At 41.2% G+C, this 24,663-nt stretch overlaps 1 protein-coding gene across 6 annotated transcripts in view; it reads right to left on the bottom strand.

Annotated features, from left to right (window-relative positions):
* Window positions 1–24,663, bottom strand: part of LOC129452502 (histamine N-methyltransferase-like) — a 98,492-nt gene that overhangs the window by 7,651 nt on the left and 66,178 nt on the right. The window contains exons 1-7 of one of the 6 annotated variants that reach the window (XM_055216397.2): window positions 15,408–15,541; window positions 14,893–15,048; window positions 14,747–14,799; window positions 14,552–14,659; window positions 14,292–14,422; window positions 13,827–13,920; window positions 12,853–13,491 (exon numbers count right to left, since the gene is read on the bottom strand). In XM_055216397.2, coding sequence (XP_055072372.2) covers window positions 13,136–13,491; window positions 13,827–13,920; window positions 14,292–14,422; window positions 14,552–14,659; window positions 14,747–14,799; window positions 14,893–15,029 — 879 coding nt within the window. In that variant the 5' untranslated portion in view covers window positions 15,030–15,048; window positions 15,408–15,541 and the 3' untranslated portion in view covers window positions 12,853–13,135. Of the gene's footprint in view, window positions 1–906; window positions 1,001–1,496; window positions 1,628–1,756; window positions 1,865–1,951; window positions 2,005–2,083; window positions 2,229–3,234; window positions 3,337–3,356; window positions 6,307–12,852; window positions 13,492–13,826; window positions 13,921–14,291; window positions 14,423–14,551; window positions 14,660–14,746; window positions 14,800–14,892; window positions 15,049–15,320; window positions 15,356–15,407; window positions 15,542–24,663 lie in introns of those variants that run through there. The other 5 variants (XM_055216396.2, XM_073855071.1, XM_055216402.2 and 2 more) reach the window with 5 other exon arrangements.

Genomic DNA, 24,663 nt, shown 5'->3' with positions numbered 1-24,663 from the left:
TTGCATTAATGTTGTATTCTTTATAATTAAAACATTAAAAATATAAAAAACAATGGTGTGATTTTGTTTGATTGATGGGAATGGGAATATAGCTATACTGCAACAGCCTATCACGAGGCTACGTACGTGACGTAGCCTACGTCAGTGTAGCCGCTCAACAGTTACCGCACTTTTTTTAAACTGGATGAGTTTTCGCTTATCTATACTGCTTTAAGATGGATATTATCCGCAAATGGTTAAAAAAGGAACAAGGACCTCACTCACAAGTTTAATTCCGAGTGGACACTTTATTAATGAGGAGGTTCTGCTCGGAGAAACGCCGCCTGCCTCTGTACTGACAGGAGGGAAGGGAGAGATGACAGTGCTGCCTCCACTCAAGTACCGTAGGTTCAAAGTCTGCGTGCGTGTGAATGTGTGTGTGTGTGTGTGCGCACGTGTCTCATGGCAATGCATATCCCTCTGTTGACTGCTTTAAAATGCAATGTTTGAGAGAGGCCTCTGGTGTTACATGTAATATGTTGTATAGATTTATGGATATTCATAAAATTGCTTCTATATGTAATGTGGTGTAAGTTAGGCTATAGGCTATCTGGTCATATTGCTGATGGTTATGTTTAACGTGATGATCACGTGCTGCGCGAATAGAGTATATATTATTATAAGTATACGTACTGTAGGCTAATAATAAGTGTGCCCTCCCATGCATTTCATATGCCCCCCTTAAGACTGAGGTCTGGCGACGGGTCTGCATATCGCCCATCCCTAATTTTAAGGGTAAACACCCACATTTCTATTTTAGAATTTTGTCACTAGGAACAACTCTTTGCACTAAGATTTTTCATGAATACAGGCCTTGATCTAAATGTATATATATATAAGAGAGTCTGTGTACTTCTGAGCATTTACCTGACACCAAACTGATTAAGAGTTTTCCATCTTCATCTAACAGACTCCGGAAAAATGAGACAGTGGCCTCTGGATCTTTCACATAATACAGCATCTGTTAACACATATAAAATGATATTAATACCCCTGTTTATTTATTTCAGCATCTATGGCTGTGATTCATAGTGAGAACTGGTTAATGCACAAACAAATTAATACACAGTTTATCTATACACACATTAGGGGAGGGGCAATTTGACATCTCCAATTCACCTAACCTGCTTGTCTTTGGACTGTGGGAAGAAACCAGAGTTGCCGGCATAAATCCACACTGATACAGGAACATGCAAGTGAAAATCTGTGATATAATACAATTTAAACCTCAAAATAAACACAATAAGGTGTTTATGACTAAATGAATACAAATCTTGGTTTTACTAATGTAAATAATACAGTATGATATTAAAAACCAGGGAACAAACCAAATATTAGAAAAGATTAAAAATAATTTTTGTCAATTTTACAATGATACACTTTATACTTCAGCTGTTATTCTGAATGTTGAATTTTTTATCAAATTATTTTGAACCCCACTTTTGGTAGCTTATAACCTGTATCAAGTGAATGAAGTCCATCTTTTCCCCAAGATTTTCCACCTGCCAGTGTTTTTCAAATTCTAAAGCTGTCATCTTATTCCACGTGAAGTTAATATAATCAAGATTTGGCGTTTTTGACACCAGACCTAAACAGAAAAACAGCACAAATATCTTTTTGTTACAATATATCAGTTTGAAGAATCAGTACAAGTAGAGCTTGTCTATATTATGAGCTCAGTCAATATTTACATGATGGGTAAAATAATAACCAGTACCTTTATACTTGTGTAACATGTCAGTGCTCGGTTCCACCACTTCATTGTCGACTTTCACTTGCGGATGTTTCATGTGTAGCTGTGCTAGCATCTCTAGATCAATTTCACCTAAAAATTACATAAAATGTGTAAATGGAAACTCTATAAGGTATTAATATAATGTAAAATTATCATTTAAACCGAAGTACACTGTACCTGCTCCACTCCCTACTCCCATTACATTAAAAACGGGCCGTCCTCCACCAATGCTGAGGAGATACATTATATTACATTTTTGACATGCCCCAAAAATAAGATATGACACATTATATAAAAATATGACATCACCTTCCCAGTATGTCTGGTAGAGTATTATGGATGAAGCTCTGCATACATTGGTGCTGTGATGAGCGATCCAGAAAGAGTTCAAATGATTTGAGGTATCTTGAAGTATCTTCAACAAGTGCTCTGAATGGAGCTGTCATGGTCCTTGCTAAATAAAACATGCAAGTGGTGTTTTTAATGGTCAAATGAGATAAAAACTCAATAATGAGACAAAATCCACTAGGTTACTGTACATTTGTGTATTGTTAAATGTTACTATTTACTGGATTTTATATATTTTAGGGTAAGAAATTTTATTAAATGAACATTTAGACATGTTTGTCAACCTATTCAAATCACAAATAAATTATTAAAATTAAAATAACCATATCCATGAAAAGTATCATTCATTGTTGTACAACGTTTGTACAAACGTATACAGCTCACAACAATTAAAACAAAAGAAATATAAAGAAAAAACATCCGGGTGTACGGAAAGCGAGAAGTAAAGTTAGTTTATGATTGCGTAATGGGTAGGCTAACAGAAATTCCGAGGGGAACAGCATCGGCTGTTTTACGGTGTCTCTGCAGAGTTCTGCTCGAACCTTTAAAGCCCGGAATACACTGCAGGATTTTTGCACTCCTATAAGATCATTACCTAATCACATTGTGCAACATGAATCGTTTAAACTCGGGTACCATAGGCATGCAGACTGGGATGTTGACAGGGAAGCTTCGGCGGCTGCGTCATACGTCACCAGCATGTGCTCGTGGTAAACAAATCCTAGCGCGCATGTCGTAGCAGCAAACACACCGTGCGGTGATCATGCCGACTTTCTGACACTGTCAGAAAACTATCGTAGGCTATGTTTGGACGCAAGACCGGGAAAACAGCCGTCTTTGAACCTCTCTCACTGTACCACATAGGACCACCGATGAAGAGCCACGATCACAGAAATCGCGACGATTGTTTCACGATGGCAATCTTTCATTTGGAACAGTCAATTACCGTGCAGTGTATCCCGGGCTTAAACAAACCTGATCCAGCTGATAAAGTTGGCAGGGTAGAAACTTTCAGGCAGGTGTTTTGAGGGAAGTTTCAGCTTAACTCTGCATGCACCCGCCATACAGAACCGAGTTTGGACCCCCATGTATTTTTTAGTCATTATATTTACCCGCAGGTTCATCAAAAGCGTGACTCTTTGTGACTTATTCACACAACTGATTATTTTACGGACACCATGTGATGCAATGTAGTCGGTCTTAACATTAAACGAGCAGAAGCGCAACAGCTTACCTTTACTTTCCTCAGTGACGACGATATTAAACAAACACAGGGCATCCACGCAGCTCTTCAGCCCCGCCCACCGACGCGAACTTCGCCACTCTCTTAAAGCAACACTGTCAAACAAGATGAAGAAAGATATTTACAGCGTATAACCTATAAAATCTTTTCCAATCTTTTGTGTTTCTTTAATATTTATGTACTTAATATTATTATAAAGAAACACATACAAGACTGCTAATATCTCAGGCTATAGATTTATTTTCTATTTATACATTTGTTAATCAGTTTACTTGTTGAAAATAATTGTAATTTCAAGCACTGAAGGATGAAAATGATTTGAGCAGGTAGTACCACTTTGCATTGGTTTGTTACTATTATGTCACTATTACTTTACAAAGAATTCATTTACTAAGGAAGCAAATAGCCAATCATTGTAAAAAAAAAAAAAAACTTTTCACAGAAACAATTCATAGATATTAAAATGGCACCACGCAGTTATTTTTTAATACAGTTCACTTCTCATTGTATCAGTAGTTGATGCTATGGTGGAAACTCCTGTTTACTCGACCACAAATGAAGCCTATTGGTTAACGTCTGTAAAAACATTAAAGACAAATGGCATTTGAGCCTGTCAAAAGGGGTGGGGACTACTTTATATAAGTCAGTGTCAAAAGCCATACAGCACCTTTTTCTCCTTCAGCACAATTATCTCGCTGCTTCAAATGAGAAACCTTTGCTCTCCGTCGACTCACAGCCCTGAAGTGACATTCACTCCTTCAGCGATTTCCACTGCTGATTTTCAGAAAGAGCAGAATTTTCTCTAAATGAGCATAAGTGCGCTGATATAATGTGGCTTGAGTTGAGCCCCTTTGCCCCTTGAATATCTCTACAATGAAAGTGTCTCCTGCCTGGGTCCCGCACACGTTGAGACTGCGCCCAAGGATTCCGGTTGGGGCCATTGCGAGCATCTTTCTCTTGCTGTGCTGCATGCCGTAATCTCTGCATTCCGAAGTCTCCCTTACTCCCCTGACTATCCCTCTTCAGCCGAGATGGAAAAAGCAGTGGATCCATGAGCCTGAAAGGTGTTCAGATGACGATGACGTTTACCAACGACAATCAGCACCCCCTGCTGTGCGCCAGTGGTATGGTCTCTAGGGATGCACCGAATATTGGGCCACCGAAAATTTTCGGCCGAAAATGGCCCAAAAGAGCATTTCCGGCCGAAAGACTTTTATCACCGAAACAATACGGCCGAAATGTTGTGATGACGCAAGCAGAAACCACGACCTGCACGTGCTTGTCTGAAGCAACATGTATGCGGTGTGGATGTATTTAACCGCAAAAAGGCGCTAAAGTACGCACAGAGGCACATGCGGTTGTGTCCGGTCCAGACGTGATCATCACAGTGAGTACGCCATTCAAAGATCAGAACTCTTGATGTGTAAACTTTAGAGAGAGTCGCGCAAATGTGTCTCATACTGTAGTTCATTAACATACATTTGCCGAATAAAGCAATGAAAAACAACGTAATGTTTTTTATGCTGCGCTGTTTGGGATTCGCCCTCGGTCTCTGTGTGCGCGCACGTTTAAGTGCCCTTAATAGTGCACACACGAGTGAGACGCAAACAAGCGAACGTAAAATCTTTCTGTTATTGACAGGGCACATATAAACAAAATTATCTCCACAGTATTCTTTTTTTAATAAAAACATTTGTTTATGTCTTAAGTGTATGTATAGATTACAGTCATAAACCAGTCTCTGCTTATTTAAAGAGACAGTAACCTCAATGAACCTACTTAAGTCTGTGTCATTAATGTTAATCAAACAACCCAAGACAAAGAGAAAATCACTTCTGTAGCTCTAAAAATAATAATATATTTAATTTATACAATAAAGACAGTGTTATGACTTATTTAATTCGATTTCTGTTCCTAATGCTAATGTTAGCCCTTATTAATGTGCAACTTTGTTCTTTTTTATAAATGTTTGGAATTTCTTTATTTATTATTAGATTTTCCCCACCCCCTTTTTGCTGATCTGAATAATAATAAGTTTTGTGATCTGTCACAAGTAAAGTTAGTACACAGTGATAGCCATAAATGCATTTGTACTAATAATTGGCATAATAATTTATTTCGGTGTTTCGGTTTTTCGGCCTTGGTTTCCTCATTTTCGGTTTCGGCCAAGAATTTTCATTTCAGTGCATCCCTAATGGTCTCATTTGGTAGCTCAGATGACCTGGTTGAGCTTTTGTCTTCCACCTCTGAAATTGAGGATTAGGCAGCTTTAGACGATGACGCTACTACTGCAGATGAGCCCAGCAATGTCCATCCTCAGTGTGACTCTAAAGTCACTGGCATCCCCACCAAGGCGGCTTCCAAACTTAGGCTTCAGTGGTCCTACCTGGGCACTGCCGGCTCGACAAGCGTTTTCTATAGCCAGGACACTGTCAGCCATCTCGTCAAAGACAAGCCCCATTCTTTTCCGAGGTCTCCAGGGAGCTCACACGCTCATGGCAAACCCCATATTCCACCCGTGCTCACAGCTCAGTTGGCCTACCGCTCTCTGTGGTCGACTGCGCGGACCACCAAGTGATCCTCAGTGCCAAGGTTTATTAATAAAGGCTGTGGTAGAGATGGTCCCAGCAGTCATGGTTTACTGACACTATTTTCTCATTCTGAAAAAAGACGGCAGCCTCAGACAGATACCAATACACGATCCTACCCTTCAGATTATCTCTAGTCCTACATACATTTACCAAATGTGCAGATGCTGCGCTTGCCCGTCTGAGACAGAGCGGCATTCTCATATTAAATAACCTTAATTATTTGGCTTATTCTAGTTCAAACAAAACAAGAAATTTGTGCGCACAGATCCATCCTGCTCCAGCACCTGGAGAATTCAGGGTTTAAAATCAACTTAGAAAAAAGCTTGCTTACCCCGACACAACGGATTGTGTTTTTAGGTATGATGCTTGACTCCAACAGGTCTTGAGACTGGCTGAAACCAGAATCCGTATATTTATAGTCAGGCGCTCCCCTCAAACGATTTCAAAGAATGCTGGGTCTCATGGCAGCAGTATCCCCACTCATTCTGTTAGGTCTGCTGTTTATTAGACTGCTTGAATTTTGCCTTAAAGCGAGAGTCTTGCCCTGAGTGTGGCAGTTGGGCCGCTTAATGCTCAAAGTGACATGCAGCTGTACAAAAGCACTGTTAATATGGAAGTCACCTCACATGTTTCTCTTGGCACAGAGTTTGTTTTGATATGCAGGAGGAAAGTGGTGACCACAAAGGCCTCTATGACAGGATGGGGCACGCACTAAGACAGCGACCCAGACTTCGGTATGTGGAACGCTCATTTGTCTCAGTTACATATCAACCACCTCGAGATGAGCCCATTGATATTGGTACTTCATTATTTTCAGCCGAAAATCTAGCACCAACATGTTCTAGTTTGTTCGGACAACATGACATTGGTTTTTATTTATAAATCACCAAGGAGGACTGAGATCTCGACCTCTTTACAGACTGTCGAAATGCCTCCTTTTGTAGGCTCAACGAAATGTACGCTATTTTAGGGCAATGGACTTTCTACTCATAGCCAACACGGGCAATGACATGCTGTCTTGTAATGGCCTGCCGCCAGGAGAGTGGAGATTGTGAAAAATAGATTTAACAATGGGTAAGTTTCACAAAAATGCCCTTTGTGTATTTACATGCTCCAGGGCAGTGAACTGTCTTGCAGAGTAAACTTTAGAGTGGGCAGAAATGAGCTTCATATCTTATCTCATAAAAATCGATAGGGTTACCCCTGCTATGGGGACCATATCCCATCATGACGTGCTTAAAGCGGACTAAATATCCACTTATCCTGCTTGTATTTAGAGTATCTTTCATTTGGTATATTGTATGTTTATATATTTAAAGAAGAACATTTTCTTTTCAATAAATCTTGAAAAACGCTGGCGCTGGCTGGCAACTTTTTTAAAAAACGCTGGCAGTGAAAGAGTTAAATGCATTTATCTTTAAAATCTACTGTATAGCTTAAGTCAAATCTTTGTCCTATCTAGTTAGGCTTCTCAGTTAATATGTTACTAAACATTTGGAACGTTTTTATCTGTTTTGTCAGTATTTACATATTTAATCACTGGTATTTTTCAAAATAGACCTTTATTTAAATGAAAATATGTGTGTATATTATGATGCCCAAGCTATGCAATTACTGTTTATTATGTTTAATATGTTACAGTAAGCCAGACTACCATATTTCTGGTACAAAAATATAGGACACATTCTGCACTGGCGGAGGTCAGGTCAGATTTAATTGTGGAGGTCGGTCAGATATTAAGGAGTCATCATGGGGCTACAGCTCAACCACTACAACTTCCATGGTATTGTTGAACATTATCCTGCCGTCCACCTCTTTACTGCAGTCTGGATGTCTCAGTAAGTCCAGCACTCCTTTCTTCAGGTCTTTAGGAGCGTTCTTACTGAACTCTACCACCTCAGTTAGGAAATCCAACAGCAGTTCTCCGACCTCATCTCTCTCTGTGAAACACTCTGTGATGTCCATATGGGACTGAAGCACATAATTAGTGTATTGGATGTCCTTGGTATCCAAGAAGGTCTTTATATCTCCCATAGTGACACAATGGCTGATCTCAGTGTTACAGAGAGCAGCTCTGTAGGTCCTTATTAATTTTGCCCATCCACCCTCACCTATGCACACACAGGACTTTGTTAATTGCAAGGAGGTCAGAGAGACCCAACCGGGGAAAGTTTACAAATTGGAAATGAAATTAAAAATGGAAGAAAATCCTGTATGCAATTGCACATGCAATCATTCTTATAAATCCTTACAATTAATTGTATATTCTTTGACCCATTATAAATATGCATCAGTACAGTATCTCTCAATCACACTTCAAAAAGCACAACAAGTTTTAAATGTATCTCTTATCTTAGTACAGTGCTCCATGCTGTTGACCCAGGTATGTCAGGTTAGTGATTAGATGATTTGATCTAAATGTATACACATAAAAGAGGTTGTGTACTTCTGAGCATTTACATGACACCAGAATGATTAAGAGTTTTCCATCTTTATCTAAGAGACTCCGGAAAAATGAGACAGTGTCCTCTGGATCTTTCACATAATACAGCATCTGTTTAACACATACAAAATTATATTATTAATTCAAGAAATATTACTAAATTAATATTAATAATAATGTTTGTTTATTCTATGGATATCAATTTTGGTGAGAACTGGTTAATCCATACGCCAGTTAATCCATACGCAAGTTTATCTATAAACCCCGCAGAAACCCGGATTCTGTACTAACTATTCAAAGCTCCTGGGTTCCAGTGATAAATCAGTATGTATTTTGAAACATTATGTGATATTAGAAACCAACAAACCAAATATTAGAAAATATCAAAAATAATTTTCAGCCATTTTCAAATCATATACTTAACACTCCAGCTGTTATTCTGAATTTTTAATTATTTTGAAACCCACTGTTGGTAGCTTATAACCTGTATCAAGTGAAGTCTAGTGGTTAACTTCTGTAAAAATGAAAGACAAATGGCATTTGAGCCCGTCAAAAGGGTACTACATTATATAAGTCCATGTCGAACACTATACAGTACCTTTATCTCTTTCAGCGCAATCATCTCTCTGCTCCAAAGAAGAAACCTTTCCTCGCCGCCGACTCACAGCCCTGCAGTGACATTCACTCCTTCAATGATTTCCCCTGCTGATTTCCAGAAAGAGCAGAATTTCCTCTAAAAGATCAGAAGTACACTGTCTGATATAATGTGGCTTGTGCCGAGCCCTTTGCCCCTTGAAGATCTCTGCGATAAATGCCTGGTCTCCTGCCTGGGATCGCCCACACTGAGATGGCACTCAAGGATTCAGGTTGCGTCCACTGTGAGAATCTTTCTCTTGCTGTGCTGCAGGCCCGAATCGCCACATTCTGAGGCACCATCTCCTGTTCTCCCCCGACTATCCCTCATCATCTGAGATGGAAAAAGAAGTGGAGCCGTGAGCCTGAATGGTGTTCAGATGACAAGCTCACACCGGCACAGCACAAGCGTGCTCACTCTCCTCTTCGCCAGCAAACAGTCATGTTTACCAAGACGATCAGCACCCCCTGCGTGCGCCAGTGGTATGGTCTTATTGGTAGCTCGGATGACCTGGTTGAGCTTATGTCTTCCGCCTCTGAACTTGAGGATAAGGCGGCTTCAGATGAAGACGCTCCTACTGCAGATGAGCCCAGTGATGTCCGTCCTCAGACTGACTCTGAACTCATCCGCGTCCTCACCAAGGCGGCCCCCAAACTCGGGCTTCAGTGGTCCCAACCTGTCGAACCTGAACACAGCTGATTCGACGAGTGTTATCTATAGCAGAGACACCGTCCGCCATCTCATCAGAGACAAGTCTCATTCTTTTTCGAGGTCTCCCAGGAGCTCACACGCTCATGGCGCACCTCGCATTCCACCCGTGCTCACAGCTTCGTTGGCATACCATTCTCGGTGGTCGACTGCGCGGGCCACAAAGCAATCCTCAGAGCCAAGGTTTATTAATAAAGGCCGTGGTAGAGACAGTCCCAGCAGCACAAAACGAGTCAAAGTTTACAGCCACTATTTTCTCATCGCGGCAGCTTCAGACTGATATAAATACACAGTCCTTCCCTTCGGATTATCTCTAGTCCTACATACATTTACCAAATGTGCGGATGCTGCGCTTGCCCTTCTGAGACAGAGCGGCATTGTCATATTAAATAACCTTAACAATTGGCTTATTGTAGTTCAGACCAAACAAGAAAATTGGGCGCACAGATCCGTCCTGCTCCAGCACCTGGAGAATTCAGGGTTTAAAATCAACATGAAAAAAGCTTGCTTACCCTGACACAACAGATTGTGACACTGTGCGGTGTCTCAAAGCACTTTTTTTTGCCTTACCGCATTTTTTAAGGAAAAATATAAACCTCCAAGTGAGTTTGCTACCTGCCACAATGAGTTTCGTTTTATGATGCTCGGGAAGCGAGCTTAACACCAGAGCACGCTCACAGTCAGACACGCGCTCATGTACCCCCTTTATGAGTCCCAAGAACGCTGAATCTCATGGACTCTGTTCATAAAACCACTTCAGTTTTGACTTTTAAAGTTACACATGGCTGCATGAAGTGCTATCGATATGAGCATGCACAACATCTGCTGTGTGTTGGACACGCCTTGCGACGGCAACCAGCCTTTGGCGCGTGGAACGCTCGTTTGTCTCATATCAATCACCTCGTATTGTACATGCAGTCCATTTAATGAGGTGATTGTAGCACTGCAGCATTCTTGACCGTGTTATTCGTGATTAATACAGTTGGGCAAACTATGGTGGTTTCAATCATATTCACCGAGACAGGCTGAGATGTCGCCCCGTGTACAAGCTGACGAGTCATCTCCTTTATGAGCTCATTGCATCGCCTTTAAGCTATGTTCAATCAGAATGATACGCATCTCATGCATAAACCACCACGGTGCAGATATAATCTCCCGTTACGACGGGAGTGTGGAGACTGCATCCGAGAGGCCCGACCTACATGCCTTTATTACACGATGACACTTTACAGCAGCTAGGACCCCTTTCACGAGTTGTCCTTTTGCAAAGTTTGATCTGTCCCTGTCTGGTGTAAGGCGAAAAGTCTAGACCCCGCGAATTGTGGTGTAGAACACTTTTCTCCTCACTACAGGAGTTTGTTGCATGCCAGCTCTCGCCCCCTACGCTAATATCTATGTGGCGGCGATAACAGCGAACCACGCTTTTACGGCCGACCATTCTATTTAATTCACAAGCCTGTCATTTCTCAGATGCGGACAGTGACTGAGGCGCAGCGCTCTGGAACTGTCCAAGGTCCTGAAGGTAGGTGCAGCAAGCACAGTTTAAAAGACACATGTTTTTTCTCGCCCTCCCTTTGGTCAACAGCGGACAATCATTAAAAAAAAAGTCATTGAAGCCTTACTGGCTTACACCTCCCTCAATGAGCTATGTCCTGTTGGTGTTAGATCCCACTCTACGCGACGTATGGCTTTATCACGGGCTTGGTCTACAGGGGTATCTATTCTTGATATTTGCTACATGGCCGGCTGGTCTTCGCTCTCTACGTTTGTCAGATTTTACAGCTTAGACGTCCCTGCCCTACAAGCGCAGGTTCTCTCAGCTTAATCTACACACTCATGCGTTTTATGTGTACATCGTGGTGCGTGTGACTCTGGACTTACTTAATTCTCGCACACTCGCGGCGTGCTCGGTGATCTCGTCGTCTTGTGCTATGTTATGTGCTTCCCAGTGCTTTTAAAACCCCACCGTATGCGCGTTAACATTTTATATGGTGCTTACACTTTTGCTTTAAAGCTGTGAATATGCTGGATATAGGGCCACACGCAGTGTCTCTCCGGTAAGGCACTTAGTCCGTTGTGTATGCACGGCGTGATGGGATTACGTTCCCCCATAGCGTCACAACTGACGCAATGCAAAGTGAACCATATTGAAAGGGAACGATAAGGTTACTCACGTAACCCTGGTTTCCTGAAACAACGGGAACAAGCACTGCGTAGCTGGCCGTGCTAAAAAGGCCTACGCAGCAAGCTTCATTCGGCTACGCGCTTCAGTTGAATGCAAGTGAGTTCATGGTGCTCTCTCCCGGACTATAAAGGGCGTAGCCCCGCCCCTTTCACAGGCTTGAACGCCATAGATCTGAAATTTTTCCAGACGTTAATCAATAGGCTTCAATCTCAGAGTAAACAGGAGTTTCCCCCATAGCGTCAGCAACTGACCCAAAGCTCGTTCCGGTTATTTCAGGGAACCAGGGTTACGTGAGTAATCTTATCGTTATCCTGCTTGTATTTACAGTATCTGCTTTTAGTTACAACACATGGCAATGGGTCTAATGTACAAGACATTTAAAGACTGTGTGCTATGAGAGAAAATTTAATTCTACAGTAAGAAAAATTTTTTCAGGACACAAGTCTTGTTAAGTATCTGCTTCTGTAGACTTCATCATCTTATAAAAGCACAATATTCATAATATTATTTTTTCTAGAGTGATCTTATAGAGGAGTGTAGGTTATTTGCACCCATTTATAAAAAGCATAATGCACACTGAATGTTCAATAATATATGTAAAAATTAAGGCAGTGCTATTTTAAAGACTTATCATAGGCAACAACAAGAATAACTCATTAATTGATTAACTGCATTTATCTTTAAAATGTACTGTATAGCTTAAGTCAAACCTTTGTCCTGTCTGGCTAGGCTTCTCAGTTAATAAGATATTAAACATTTATACTTTGCTACCGAAGAAAGTTTTTATCTGTTTTGCCAAGTTTTTACATAGTTAATCAAACTGATAGTTTCACAATTTCTGGAGATCAGCCCGCCATCTAAGCTTGATTAGAAGGTTCAGGTGTGTTTGATTGGTTGGAGGTGAACTCTGCAGAAAAAAGTAGATCTTCAGGAACAGGGTTGGTGACCACTGCTCTGGGGTCATCCGACTCCTGTCGCAAAAATCTCCATAGAACTTTATTTAAATGAAAATATGTGTGTACATTATGATGCCCAAGCTATGCAATTACTGTTCATTATGTTTTATATGTTATGATAAGCCAGACCCCATATTTTTGGTACAGGAATTACAAATGTAAAAATATAGGACACATTCTGCATTGACATGAAATTGAATGCTATACACAAAAATCCTTTGAAGGTTTAATCAGATATTAAGGAATCATGGGGCTACGCCTCAACCACTACGGCTTCCATGCTACTGTTAAACATTATCCTGCCGTCCACCTCTTTACTGCAGTCTGGATGTCTCAGTAAGTCCAGCACTCCTTTCTTCAGGTCTTCAGGAGCGTTCTTACTGAAGTCTATCACTTGAGTTAGGAAATCCAAAAGCAGTTTTCCGACCTCATCTCCCTCTGTGAAACACTCTGTGATGTCCATATGGGACTGAAGCACATATTTAGTGTATTGGATGCCCTTGGTATCCAAGAAGGTCTTTATATCTCCAGTAGTGACACACTGGCTGATCTCAGGGTTACAGAGAGCAGCTCTGTAGGTCTTCGATAATTTCGCCCATCCACCCTCACCTATACACACACATGACTTTGTTAATTGCAAGGAGGTCAGAGAGACCCAACCAGGAAAAGTTTACAAATTGGAAATGCATTCAAAAATGGAAGAAAATCCTGTATGCAATTGCACACGCAATCATTCTTATAAATCCTTACAATTACTTTTATATCCTTTGACACATAAATATGCATCAGTACAGTATCTCTCAATCACACTTCAAAGTTTTAAATGTATCTCTTATCTTAGTACAGTGCTCCATGCCAATGACCCAGATCTGTCAGGTTAGTGATTGGATGAACTAATCTAAATGTATACACATAAAAGAGGTTGTGTACTTCTGAGCATTTACCTGACCCCAGAATAATTAAGAGTTTTCCATCTTTATCTAAAAGACTCCGAAAAAATGAGACAGTGGCCTCTGGATCTTTCACATAATACAGCATCTGTTTAACACATATAAAATTATATTATTATTTCAATTAAAATAATTAAATAAAATTAATAATAATTTTTGTTTATTCTTTGGCTATAAATTGTGATGAGAACTGGTTAATCCATATGCAAGTTTATCTATAAACCCAGCGGAAACCCGGATTCTGTACTAACTATTCAAAGCTCCTGGGTTCCAATGATAATACAGTATGTATTTTAAAACATTATGTGATATGAGAAACCAGGGAACAAACCAAATATTAGAAAATATCAAAAATAATTTTCAGACATTTTCAAATCATATACTTTACACTCCAGCTGTTATTCTGATTGTTGAATTTTTAATAAATTATTTTGAACCCCACTGTTGGAAGCTTATAACCTGTATCAAGTGAATGAAGTCCATCTTTTTTCCAAGGTTTTTCTCCTGCCAGTGTTTTTCAAATTCTGAAGCTGTCATCTTATTCCATGTGAAGTTAATATAATCAAGATTTGGCGTTTTTGACACCAGAACTAAACAGAAAAACAGCATGAATATCTTTTTGTTACAAAACATCAGTTTAAAGAATCAGTACAAGTAGAGCTTGTCTATATTATGAGCTCAGTCAATATTAACATTATGGGTAAAATAATAACCAGTACCTTTATACTTGTGTAACATGTCAGTGCTCGGTTCCACCACTTCATTGTTAACTTTGACATGTGGATGTTTCATGTGTAGCTGTGCTAGTATATCTAGATCAATCTCACCTAAAAATGAAATGAAATGTGTAAATGGAAACTCTATAAGCTATTAATTTAAGGTAAAATGATCATATAAACCAAAGTTTACTGTACCTGTACCACTCCCTACACCCATTACATTAAAAACAGGCCGTCCTCCACCAATGCTGAGGAGATACATTATATTACAATATTATATCTGGACATTTTTTACATGCCACAAGAATAAGATATGACATTATATAAAAATAAGACATCACCTTCCCAGTATGTCTGGTAGACTATTATGGATGAAGTCCTGCATACATTGGTGCTCTGATGAGCGATCCAGAAAGAGTTCAAATGATTTTAGATATCTTGAAGTATCTTCAAGAAGAAGTCTTAATGGAGCTGCCATGGTCTTTGCTAGATGAAACCTGCAAGTGGTGTTTTTTTAACTCTTAATAATCAATTAAATTCAGAAAACTCACTAGTACTGTACATTTGGATTTTATACATTTCAGGGAAGAACATTTTATTAAATTAAATTTTAAACATAAAATTACATTAAAATTACAATTAAATGCTTTAATTTAAAATAATCCTGTCCATGAAAAGTAGCGTTGATAGTTTTAAACACACTTGCATGGGATTCTGGCCTATAAACATTCAATACAAAAATATAATGATGATTTTCATTGAATTAAACTTAAGCATAACTAATTCCATTACTCTTTTTCCCACACTGTAGTCAGTCTCATAATAACGTTAAACAAGTAGAAGCGCATCAGCTTACCTTTACTGACCTCCTTTTAACAATGCGTGAGGATATTGAACACAGCTCATTCATGAAGCTCCTCAGCATCGCCCACCACTGCGAACCCCGCCCACTCTCTTAAAGCAACAGTCAAACAAGATGAAGAAAATTGATTATTATAGTATTATAGTTACATATAGCTTATTATTTACAAGTACAAGTAAAATGTATGGTGAAATGTGAAAGAAGAGCTAATAGTAGTTACTGAATTTACACACACACACACACACACACACACACACACACACACACACACACACACACACACACACACACACACACACACACACACACACACACACACACACACACACACACACACAAAGAAGGAATGCAAATTTCTTTTAAACAAAAGAACAAAATACAACAAATACTAAACATACATAGAACCACTCTAATCTACCTACAGAATAAAATAACTTGAGGAGCGGCATCCGTTCACAATGTGCACAACCACCCCTCTCAAGACATGACCGTGCTTGATGTGCCCGGAGGACATAACACGTAAAAAATGTGAGTCCTCGCTCGTAATAAAACGAGGACACAGGGAAGCACACTCCTTAAAACCTTTCTTAGACACCATAAACACACACGCTTGCTGAGGCACAAATAGCTGAAGCCGGCGTTGCCGGTTGCTTTTTTTTATAGCTTCCTGCTTCCCACGTCACCCGCCCATGACGTGTCACTTGACCATTGGATCGATTTGACACACGTGCTTCAGACGCAATCATGAAGAGGGCGATCCCATAGCGTAGCTTCGGCAGTGATGGGAATAACGGCGTTATAAGTAAATGGCGTTAGTAACTGCGTTATTTTTTTCAGTAACGAGTAATCAAATAAATTACTGTTTCCCCCGTTATAACGGCGTTATCGTTACTGACCCGCGTATGCTCGCTCTCTCAGCCAAACACTGTTTTTCTCTTGTGTGTGTATGTGTCTGTGTGTTGGAAGAAACATAACTGATGATGATTGGTGTTTGCGTGTTAGAGGGGTGGGAGAACCACATAGCTTTATCTCCTTCAGCGCAATCATCTCTCTGCTCCAAAGAAGAAATCTTTCCTCACCGTCGACTCACAGCCCTGCAGTGACATTCACTAATGATTTTCAGAAAGAACAGAATTTCCTCTAAGGGCGGATTCACATTTGGTGCGATTGCCTGGTCCGAACCCGAGTTCGATTGCTCCCCCCCCCTATGCCCCCCATGGACTGTGTTCACATATTATTTTTGCATCCGAACCGCGGTACGCTTAGGGTGACCAGACGTCCCGAAAAATTCGGGACAGTCCCGAAAAATTCGGGACAGTCCCGAAATCTAAGCTGCTGTCCCGAATCCCGAATCCTGCTCTAATTGTCCCGAAAATCATACTGAAGCTAAATCTTAATCCGAATCCCGCTTTAATTTCCCCGAAAATTATACTAAAGCAAAATCTTGTGTAGTAGTTGTCTGATAAAACATGAGCGAGGAGGTTAAGGCATCCTGCAGCCAGCCCCCCGCCGGCTGCCCATTGGCGGCAGCCAGCCCCCGCCGGCTGCCCATTGGCTGCAGCCAGCCCCCGCCGGTCTGCCCATTGGCTGCAGCCAGCCGCCGCCGGCTGCTCATTGGCTGTAGCATCTTGTTTTTATACTGTAGGCTCTCATGGTGCTGCAGCAGTTAAAACCTCCGCGAAATATGGTGACGTTGTATTGTTTCTATTAATGTATCTTATTCATCTATATGCACAAAGACAATAGGACCTTTTTGTTTTATAGAGTTAATTAAGAGAGCGAAAGTTGCAGCAACCGGGAGGACAGTTGAAAGTGCAGGCAGTGACAGTCAGTCGCGTGAAGGAGTCAGATTGGTCGAGGGCAGGCAAGGCACTTTGTTAAAAAAATACTTCTATACGTATTATATAAATTTATACGCATATGTACTTATATTAATAAAAATATGATTAGTTCAATAACTATTATTGTATAAAGTATAAAATACTATACGTATTATATCAATTTATTTATATGCATATTAATATAATTGATTCTGTTTGAAATTCATTGTCTTTTATTATTAAATAAAATTACTAAATAAAACTTATTGAATTAACCCCCCCCCGTCCCGAATTTCAGCCAATCTCATCTGGTCACCCTAGGTACGCTTGCATCATCAAGCTGCAGCCGGCGCGCTCTCATGTTGCTTGGCAATCGCTGTAAACGAGGAGACGACAAGCGTGATATGATTTCTGAATGCCTCCGCAATAATTGACGTCGGCGGACAGACCATTGTCATCGAAACGACTGTTGTATGTTTAGGCAGACAGACGAAAGTGCGTTTCTGTATTATTTCTTTGAAAACAAAACCAAAGGTTTAAAAAAAATAAGAACAAAAGTCAAGCAAGCAATCTATGCATTTTGTTGTCAAGGTTAGTGCACGCACACAAACACACACGTCTGTTTTGGTGGGACATTCCATATAATACGTAATTAACAGAGGTTCACTTCCGCGATTTGGTACGATTGCGCTCACATTAGCAGCGAACCGATCTGGAGTTCACATGAAACGGACCCCAGACCACCCTTTTTAAGCGGACTCGAGTACGTTTCGCGGGTGCGCACCCGAGTTCGGAAGACAGCGTTCACATAATCCAAATGTACCGAACTCTGATGTCCAGGCTCGGACTGGCAATCTGTATTACCGGGCAAAAGCCCGGTAGGCCGGCGCACATGTGGACCGGTGCGGTGGCCTCCGCCCTTCGAGAATTTTTTTATGCCAAAATATTTAAGTTATTTATTTGCGCCCCGGCATCATGTATAATGCAGTTGCATCCATTTGACTTGGGGAGAGGGGTGACAAGGGCAATATTTTTTGGCCTCTTCATGACAGGTTCAGTGTGTTACGGTCACGCCCCCCTGCCCAACCCCTCAAGGGGATTTGTCCAAGCAGCCGCTGTTTATGGCGAAAAAAATAACAGTGAGTGATGAGTGAAATCGCATCATTTAGCCTTGACTTGCACGTTGCACTTAAATCATTATGGACAACAGAGGCATCAAAAAGAGGAAAGGAGGAGCGGAGAAGATCCGTGAGAAAAAGCAAAAAGCCCTACAGGCCAATGCTGCAAAATATTTTAAAATTGACAATTTGTTTGCTGCTGCTAGTGGAAGTAGAACTAGCGACACCTCCGAAAACGTTGCTGGAGATGTCACCCCAGCGCCCAGAGATGGTAAGGAGGTTGGAACACGTTTTACTTCGTAACATTTACTCTTAAGAGTACATTAAAGCGGGTACTTTTACTTACTCGAGCATATTTTCCGTTACGGTTAAACGCACGCAAACTCCAGAAATAATACTGTATACACAACAAGCACAGAATTGAGACAATCCATCGATGATTGACATCTAATTGGCTGCATAATGTAAGTGCTTCTCGCAAGAGTCGCAACACACACACCACACGTGACAGATAGATTCATGAGTTTTGTCAAATTAGTTTGTATTTCACATAACAGTTCACTGTCAATGTCCCGGCTTAGACGACCATCTTAGGAGATTCTCTAAATTTAGTTAAGTTTAATATGCATAGTGAATGCAAAACTCAGTTTAACTTGTCTGATATTTCACATAATAAGCTGTATATACATCAACATTGAGACTAGAGTTAATTTCATAGAAATGCTTGTCAAATCTGTGTGTGTCTAAAGTATTATTTAATCTATACTGTACTGTTTGTGTATGTTGCAGTTTTACACATATATACTACTGTATAATATTGTATACGTGCCCTTCATAAGTATTGGGACAATACAGGCAAAATTTCTCTGTTTGCTGTGGAGTCAAGAAATGTATAAACACTAAAAGATGAATATGAGACAAAATTACAGAATGTCACATTTATTTTTTCACCTGTATTAACATACACAAATACCAATTCAATGAAACAACACATTTGTATTTTAATACTTCTATTTAATGTGGGCATATTGAGACCATTGGCTCAGAAGTGTTAGGTGATGAACTGTGTCCTGATGGATTAATTCTTCACAAAGAGAAGTAGAGAATGTGTAGTATTTTGATCCATTTCTTGCGTTTGGGGACAACGCACACAAGTCAGTTAATAAAATGTGACATTTTGATATTCATACCAATTTCTGGTCTCCACAGCAAACAGAGAAATTTTGTCTTTACTGTATCCTGATACTTATGGAGGGCACTGTGTGTGTGTGTGTGTGTGTGTGTGTGTGTGTGTGGTGGGGGGGTTGTCAGTTCAGTGCTGGGCCGGTCCTGGAGAAAATTGCCAGGGCCGAATTTTGTTCCCAGTCCGACCCTGCTGATGTCAATCGAACCCGGGTGCACACCAAAAGTGCTAATGTGAAAACGCCCTAAAAGAGCAGAAGTGCGCTGATATAATGTGGCTTATGTCGAGCCCCTTTGCCCCTTGAAGATCTCTACGATGAATGTGTCTCCTGCAACAGTCGGGTACCCGCGGATAAAATTCACGGGCGTGGCCAATATGTGCAAAATTTGATTTGATGTGCACACCAAACTTTTAAACACGGCTGTTTTTCAGCCAAGCGCATTTTAGCTGTGATACTTAAAAGGCTATTTCATCGATAGGAACATTAATCTTTATGGAAAGTGGGTCATATTTGTAGTCAAAATGTAACATCAATTTAGAATTTTGTGCCTATTTGACAGAGAAAAGACAGAAGCCGTTTCTCAATATGCGTTCTTGTCTGTACTTGCGTTCTTGTGGACTTGTGAAACGTCATCAGTCGCGGCCCAAGTACTGTTCCAATTCAAAGTTCGCATCAAGCCCAAGTTCACATAAAATCCCCGGATGTGTTCTTGATTCGCCCATTTTATCGAGGATGCATCAGAGGACACTTGCGTGGACTTATGACAGCGAAGTTTCCCATAATGCATTTCGCGTCAGGAGTTCGTTCTTCCGAGTCTGAACTTGCAAGTTCAAACTACGAAGGACACAAGTCCGAGTTTGGCGTACTTGGTTTTGAGAAACAGCTAGAATGTGACTTTAGAGCACATTTGTATGAAAAACTACAACTCCCACTATGCACCACAATGAACAGCTCTGCAAGCCACTCCCATTAATCGGAACACGGCTCAGATATGATATTGTGTACATAAATGCCACGTTAGTAAAACAAAGAAAATAGCCACAACCACTGTGTCTGACAGACACCAATCATGACTTACTTTTAAACGTGATGTTACATTGTGTTACACACAATAACACTCTGGCCTGGTGTGTAAAGTCTTATTCAAACAGTAACGTGCGGTTTCAGATCCGCAGTACAAATGTCTTTTCAAGTACTTAAAAAAGGGTATGCATTTTAAATGTTTATTTCGTTTTACCAATTTTCTTTTTGTCTTTCGTTTACTGTAATTACATCTGTGTTATATCGGCCTCACTGCTCTCACAATATAGACATATAAAACACCGCTCAGATATGCTATTGTGTATATAAATGCCACCTTAGTATAACAAAGAAAATAGAAACACTCACTTTAGTCAGATGTCCGTTTATCCATGCATCCTCCACACAAACGCGTCCCCTGCACAATATCTCCACAGACGCGCTGCCCCAGCTCTTGGAGCAAGTTTGAATTTTCCCGCCCACCACCCCACTCGCAGGTCTCCACCCACCAGGGAGCTAGAGAGAGCACAGAGCAGTCAGTCACTTTGCTGTTACCATGTCTCACTGAAATAACATCGCTATTTGGATATTATGGATTATACTCCCGCCTACTTTTAAAAACAAAGTTTTAACGCGTGGTTATTGGAACCCGGAGTATTCTTATATACAGTGTGTTACGACGCAAATAGTCATCTGATTGTAGGCGATAAGACCTTCATGCGAAATCTGATGTTAACAACAGACTATGTAGCTCCCACGGATTATACGCATTTGTGGACAAAAATGGTCATTGGATGTATTTTTTATTTGTATTGTATTTTATTGGACTTTCATGGATCATTCACACATCTGAAACAGACTGGATTCGATTCGCGATCGTTGTATCAAACACAAAAGGTAAGAAGTCACGTTATATTTTGCATGTTGTCATCTTCTGTCACAAAATACTACATTTATGATGATAGAGCTTAAAGTTTTTTGCCAAACTAACCGAGACCGGTGTAGCAGCCGATCCCGTTCCCCTCGGAATGTCTGTTCCCCCTTCCAGTCGATAAAACGTTTCTGCCGACAGCGCAGGCGCAGGTACCTAAGAATATCTGCGTCTTTTTTATTTATTTATTTTTTTTAGTATGGTATAGCATATTTACCGAGTTTGTACAACCTAATACAGCTTACAACAATTAAAACTATAAAATAAATATTCAGAAAAAACAGCTGGGTGTACAAAAAGCGACAAGGGGAACAGACATTCCGAGGGGAACAGGATTGGCTGCTACACCGGGCCTTACACCCCGGCTTTTCTGACGAGGCTGTCTCTAATAACTGTACGGTCCGGAGCTCCCGCTAGCTTCTAGCAATTAGCATGCGGTCCACAAGCAGTATACATCCCCCACCGGGTCTTAATTTCTGTAATTTGCGAAAATAATGCATTTGAAAATGTTTATAACGGGAATATGTTAGTATTGTCCAGGGAAAATGAGTCTATTGTTGAGACTGCTCATCACAATTTACGCTGGAATCTTTGTGTCATGATGAGTTTGACACACCGAGACCGGGCCTTAACGCCCCGGCTTTTCTTTTTTTAAAAGCTTTGGTGTGCACGCCCTAATTACCATTACAAGCGCAACATATGACATTTGACCCATCACGTCACCACCACTACAACAGTGCGTGACTTTTGTTGATTCTTCTTGTAGCCTAGTTGGAGCGAGCGTTGCAGGACTCTGGCATAAAGTTTTGCTGTTGATAGCCGGAAGCTGAACGTCTTCTCTTAGAAAGCATTTCGAGACGAGACTTAGGAGCACAGCAGGGGTTGTGTAGGTAGGTTGTTCTTTTTCTTGTTTTTTTATTAATAGGTCTATTTGTGTATAGTTATCAGGTTCCATTTGTGCCGATAGGCAACTTAAATGGCACAAAACAGAGCGCACTTTAGCCTGTTTCATTAGCCTATTCATGACGCTGTTGTGATGTTGAGAGAGGTATGAGATAAAAAAATAACACACTTAAATTGGAATGATTTTAGCGTGTGTGATTTATGCGGGTACGGGTCGGGTAGCGGGCCAAATATTAACGGGTCCGGGCGGGTGCGGATTTAATTTTGATATTATCACGGGTGATGGGTCGGATCTGGTGCTGAACTTTGCGGGTATGGACGGGAGCGGGTCTCCAAAAATAGACCCGTGCAGGACTCTGGTCCCGCCCACGCTCAGACGGCACTCAATGATTCCGTTTGCGACCACTGTGAGCATCTTTCTCTTGTTGTGCTGCATGCTCGTATTGCTGCATTCTATGGCACTGTATCCCGTGCTCCCCTGACTATTCCTCTTTAACCGAGATGGAAAAAGCAGTGGAGCCGTAAGCCTGAAAGGCGTTCAGATGTCAAGCTCATACCGGCACAGTACAAGCATGCTCACTCTCCTCTTCGCTGGCAAACAGTCACATTTACCAACGACTATCAGCACCCCCTGCCGTGCGCCAGTGGTATGGTCTCATTTGGGAGCTCGGATGACCTGGTTGAGCTTATGTCTTCTGCCCCTGAACTTGAGGATTAGGCGCTCCCCGCATTCTACCCGTGCTCACAGCTCAGTTGGCCTACCGCTCTCTGTGGTTGACTATGCGGACCACCAAGCAATCCTCATAGCCAAGGTTTATTAATAAAGGCCGTGGTAGAGACAGTCCCAGCAGCAGAATGCGCATTTATAGTCAGGCTCTTCCCTCAGACGATTTCAAAGAATGCTGGATCTCATGGCAGCAGAATCCCCACTCATTCTGTAAGGTCTGCTGTTTATAAGACTGCTTCAATTTTGGCTTAAAGCGAGAGTTTTGCCCCGAGTGTGGCAGTTGGGACGCTTAATGCTCAATCAATATGTCAATATGGGAGTCACCTCACCTGTTCCTCTCGGGCACAGAACTCATTTTGGTATGCAGGAGGAAAGTGGTGACCACTGATGCCTCTATGACAGGATGAGGCACGCACTAAGATGGCGAGCCAGCCTTCAGTATGTGGAACGCTCATCCGTCTTAGTTACATATAAACTAACTCGAGATGAGCCCATTGATATTGGTACTTCATTAGCCAATAATGTAGCACGGTCATGTTCTGGTTTGGTCGGACTGGTAAATTGGTTTAATTTATAAATCACCAAGGAGGACTGAGATCTCAACCTCTTTACAGACTGTCAAAATAACTCCTTTTATAGGCTCAACAGAATGTACATTGTATTAGTCCGATGCAAGTTTCGGGCATAGCCAACACGGGCACTGACATGCTGTCTCGTAATGGCCCGCCGCCTGGAGAGTGGAGACTGCACCCTCAGACAGTCAAGACGATCTGACCTATTTACACCATTAAGGGTTCAAGTGGTTTCCCTGCTCGCTCTCCCCCCAGTGGACAGCAAACAGCCACCTAACTTGCTCAGCCCCGTCAGAGCTCTTAAAATCTACAAGAACCGCTCTGCCTCCTTTAGGAAGAGCTGTTTGTGAGCTTCACAGATTGGTCATTGGGTATGCCTATCACTAAGCATAGGTTATCCAAATGGATCCTCAAAGTAATTACATTGGCACACGCCTTCCTGAATGAACAGTGCACTATTGGTATTAGAGCCTACTCTACTCGGGGTATAGCTTAATTCTGGGCATGGTCTGCAGGGATTTCTATATCAAACACTTGTGAAGTGGCCGGCTAATCCTTGTCGTCCACATTTGTTAGATTTTACAACCTGGACGTCCCTGCCTTTCAAATGCAGGTTCTATCAGCTTAATTGCTACGTGGTTTCATTCACTTTTCACTCTGAGTTCCCTATTTCCAAGCTCGCTCTATCTGGTTTAACTGTGGCCACATTAATGCCTATTCTCCACTTCAAGTCCGCTTTAAGCATGGCATGATGTGATATGGTCCCCATAGGATCAGCTACTGACGCAATGCCAAGTGAATCGTATTGAAAGGGAATGATAAGGTTACTCACATTACCAGAGCCTGTAGTTCACGTTTTTGACCACCAGCCACTGTGGCAGGTGGATTTCGAAATCCGCCTGCCATAGTGACTTTTTACCAGACAGTTTTTTTTTGCCTGAATAGTGAATGATAACACTGTCTTTATTGTATGAA

Source organism: Misgurnus anguillicaudatus, chromosome 17 (assembly GCF_027580225.2).
Source record: "Misgurnus anguillicaudatus chromosome 17, ASM2758022v2, whole genome shotgun sequence".
In the NCBI taxonomy this organism is placed as follows: Eukaryota; Metazoa; Chordata; class Actinopteri; order Cypriniformes; family Cobitidae; genus Misgurnus; species Misgurnus anguillicaudatus.
The sequence above is the reverse complement of the archived record's forward strand: the minus strand, read 5'-3'. Positions and strand labels throughout refer to the sequence as shown.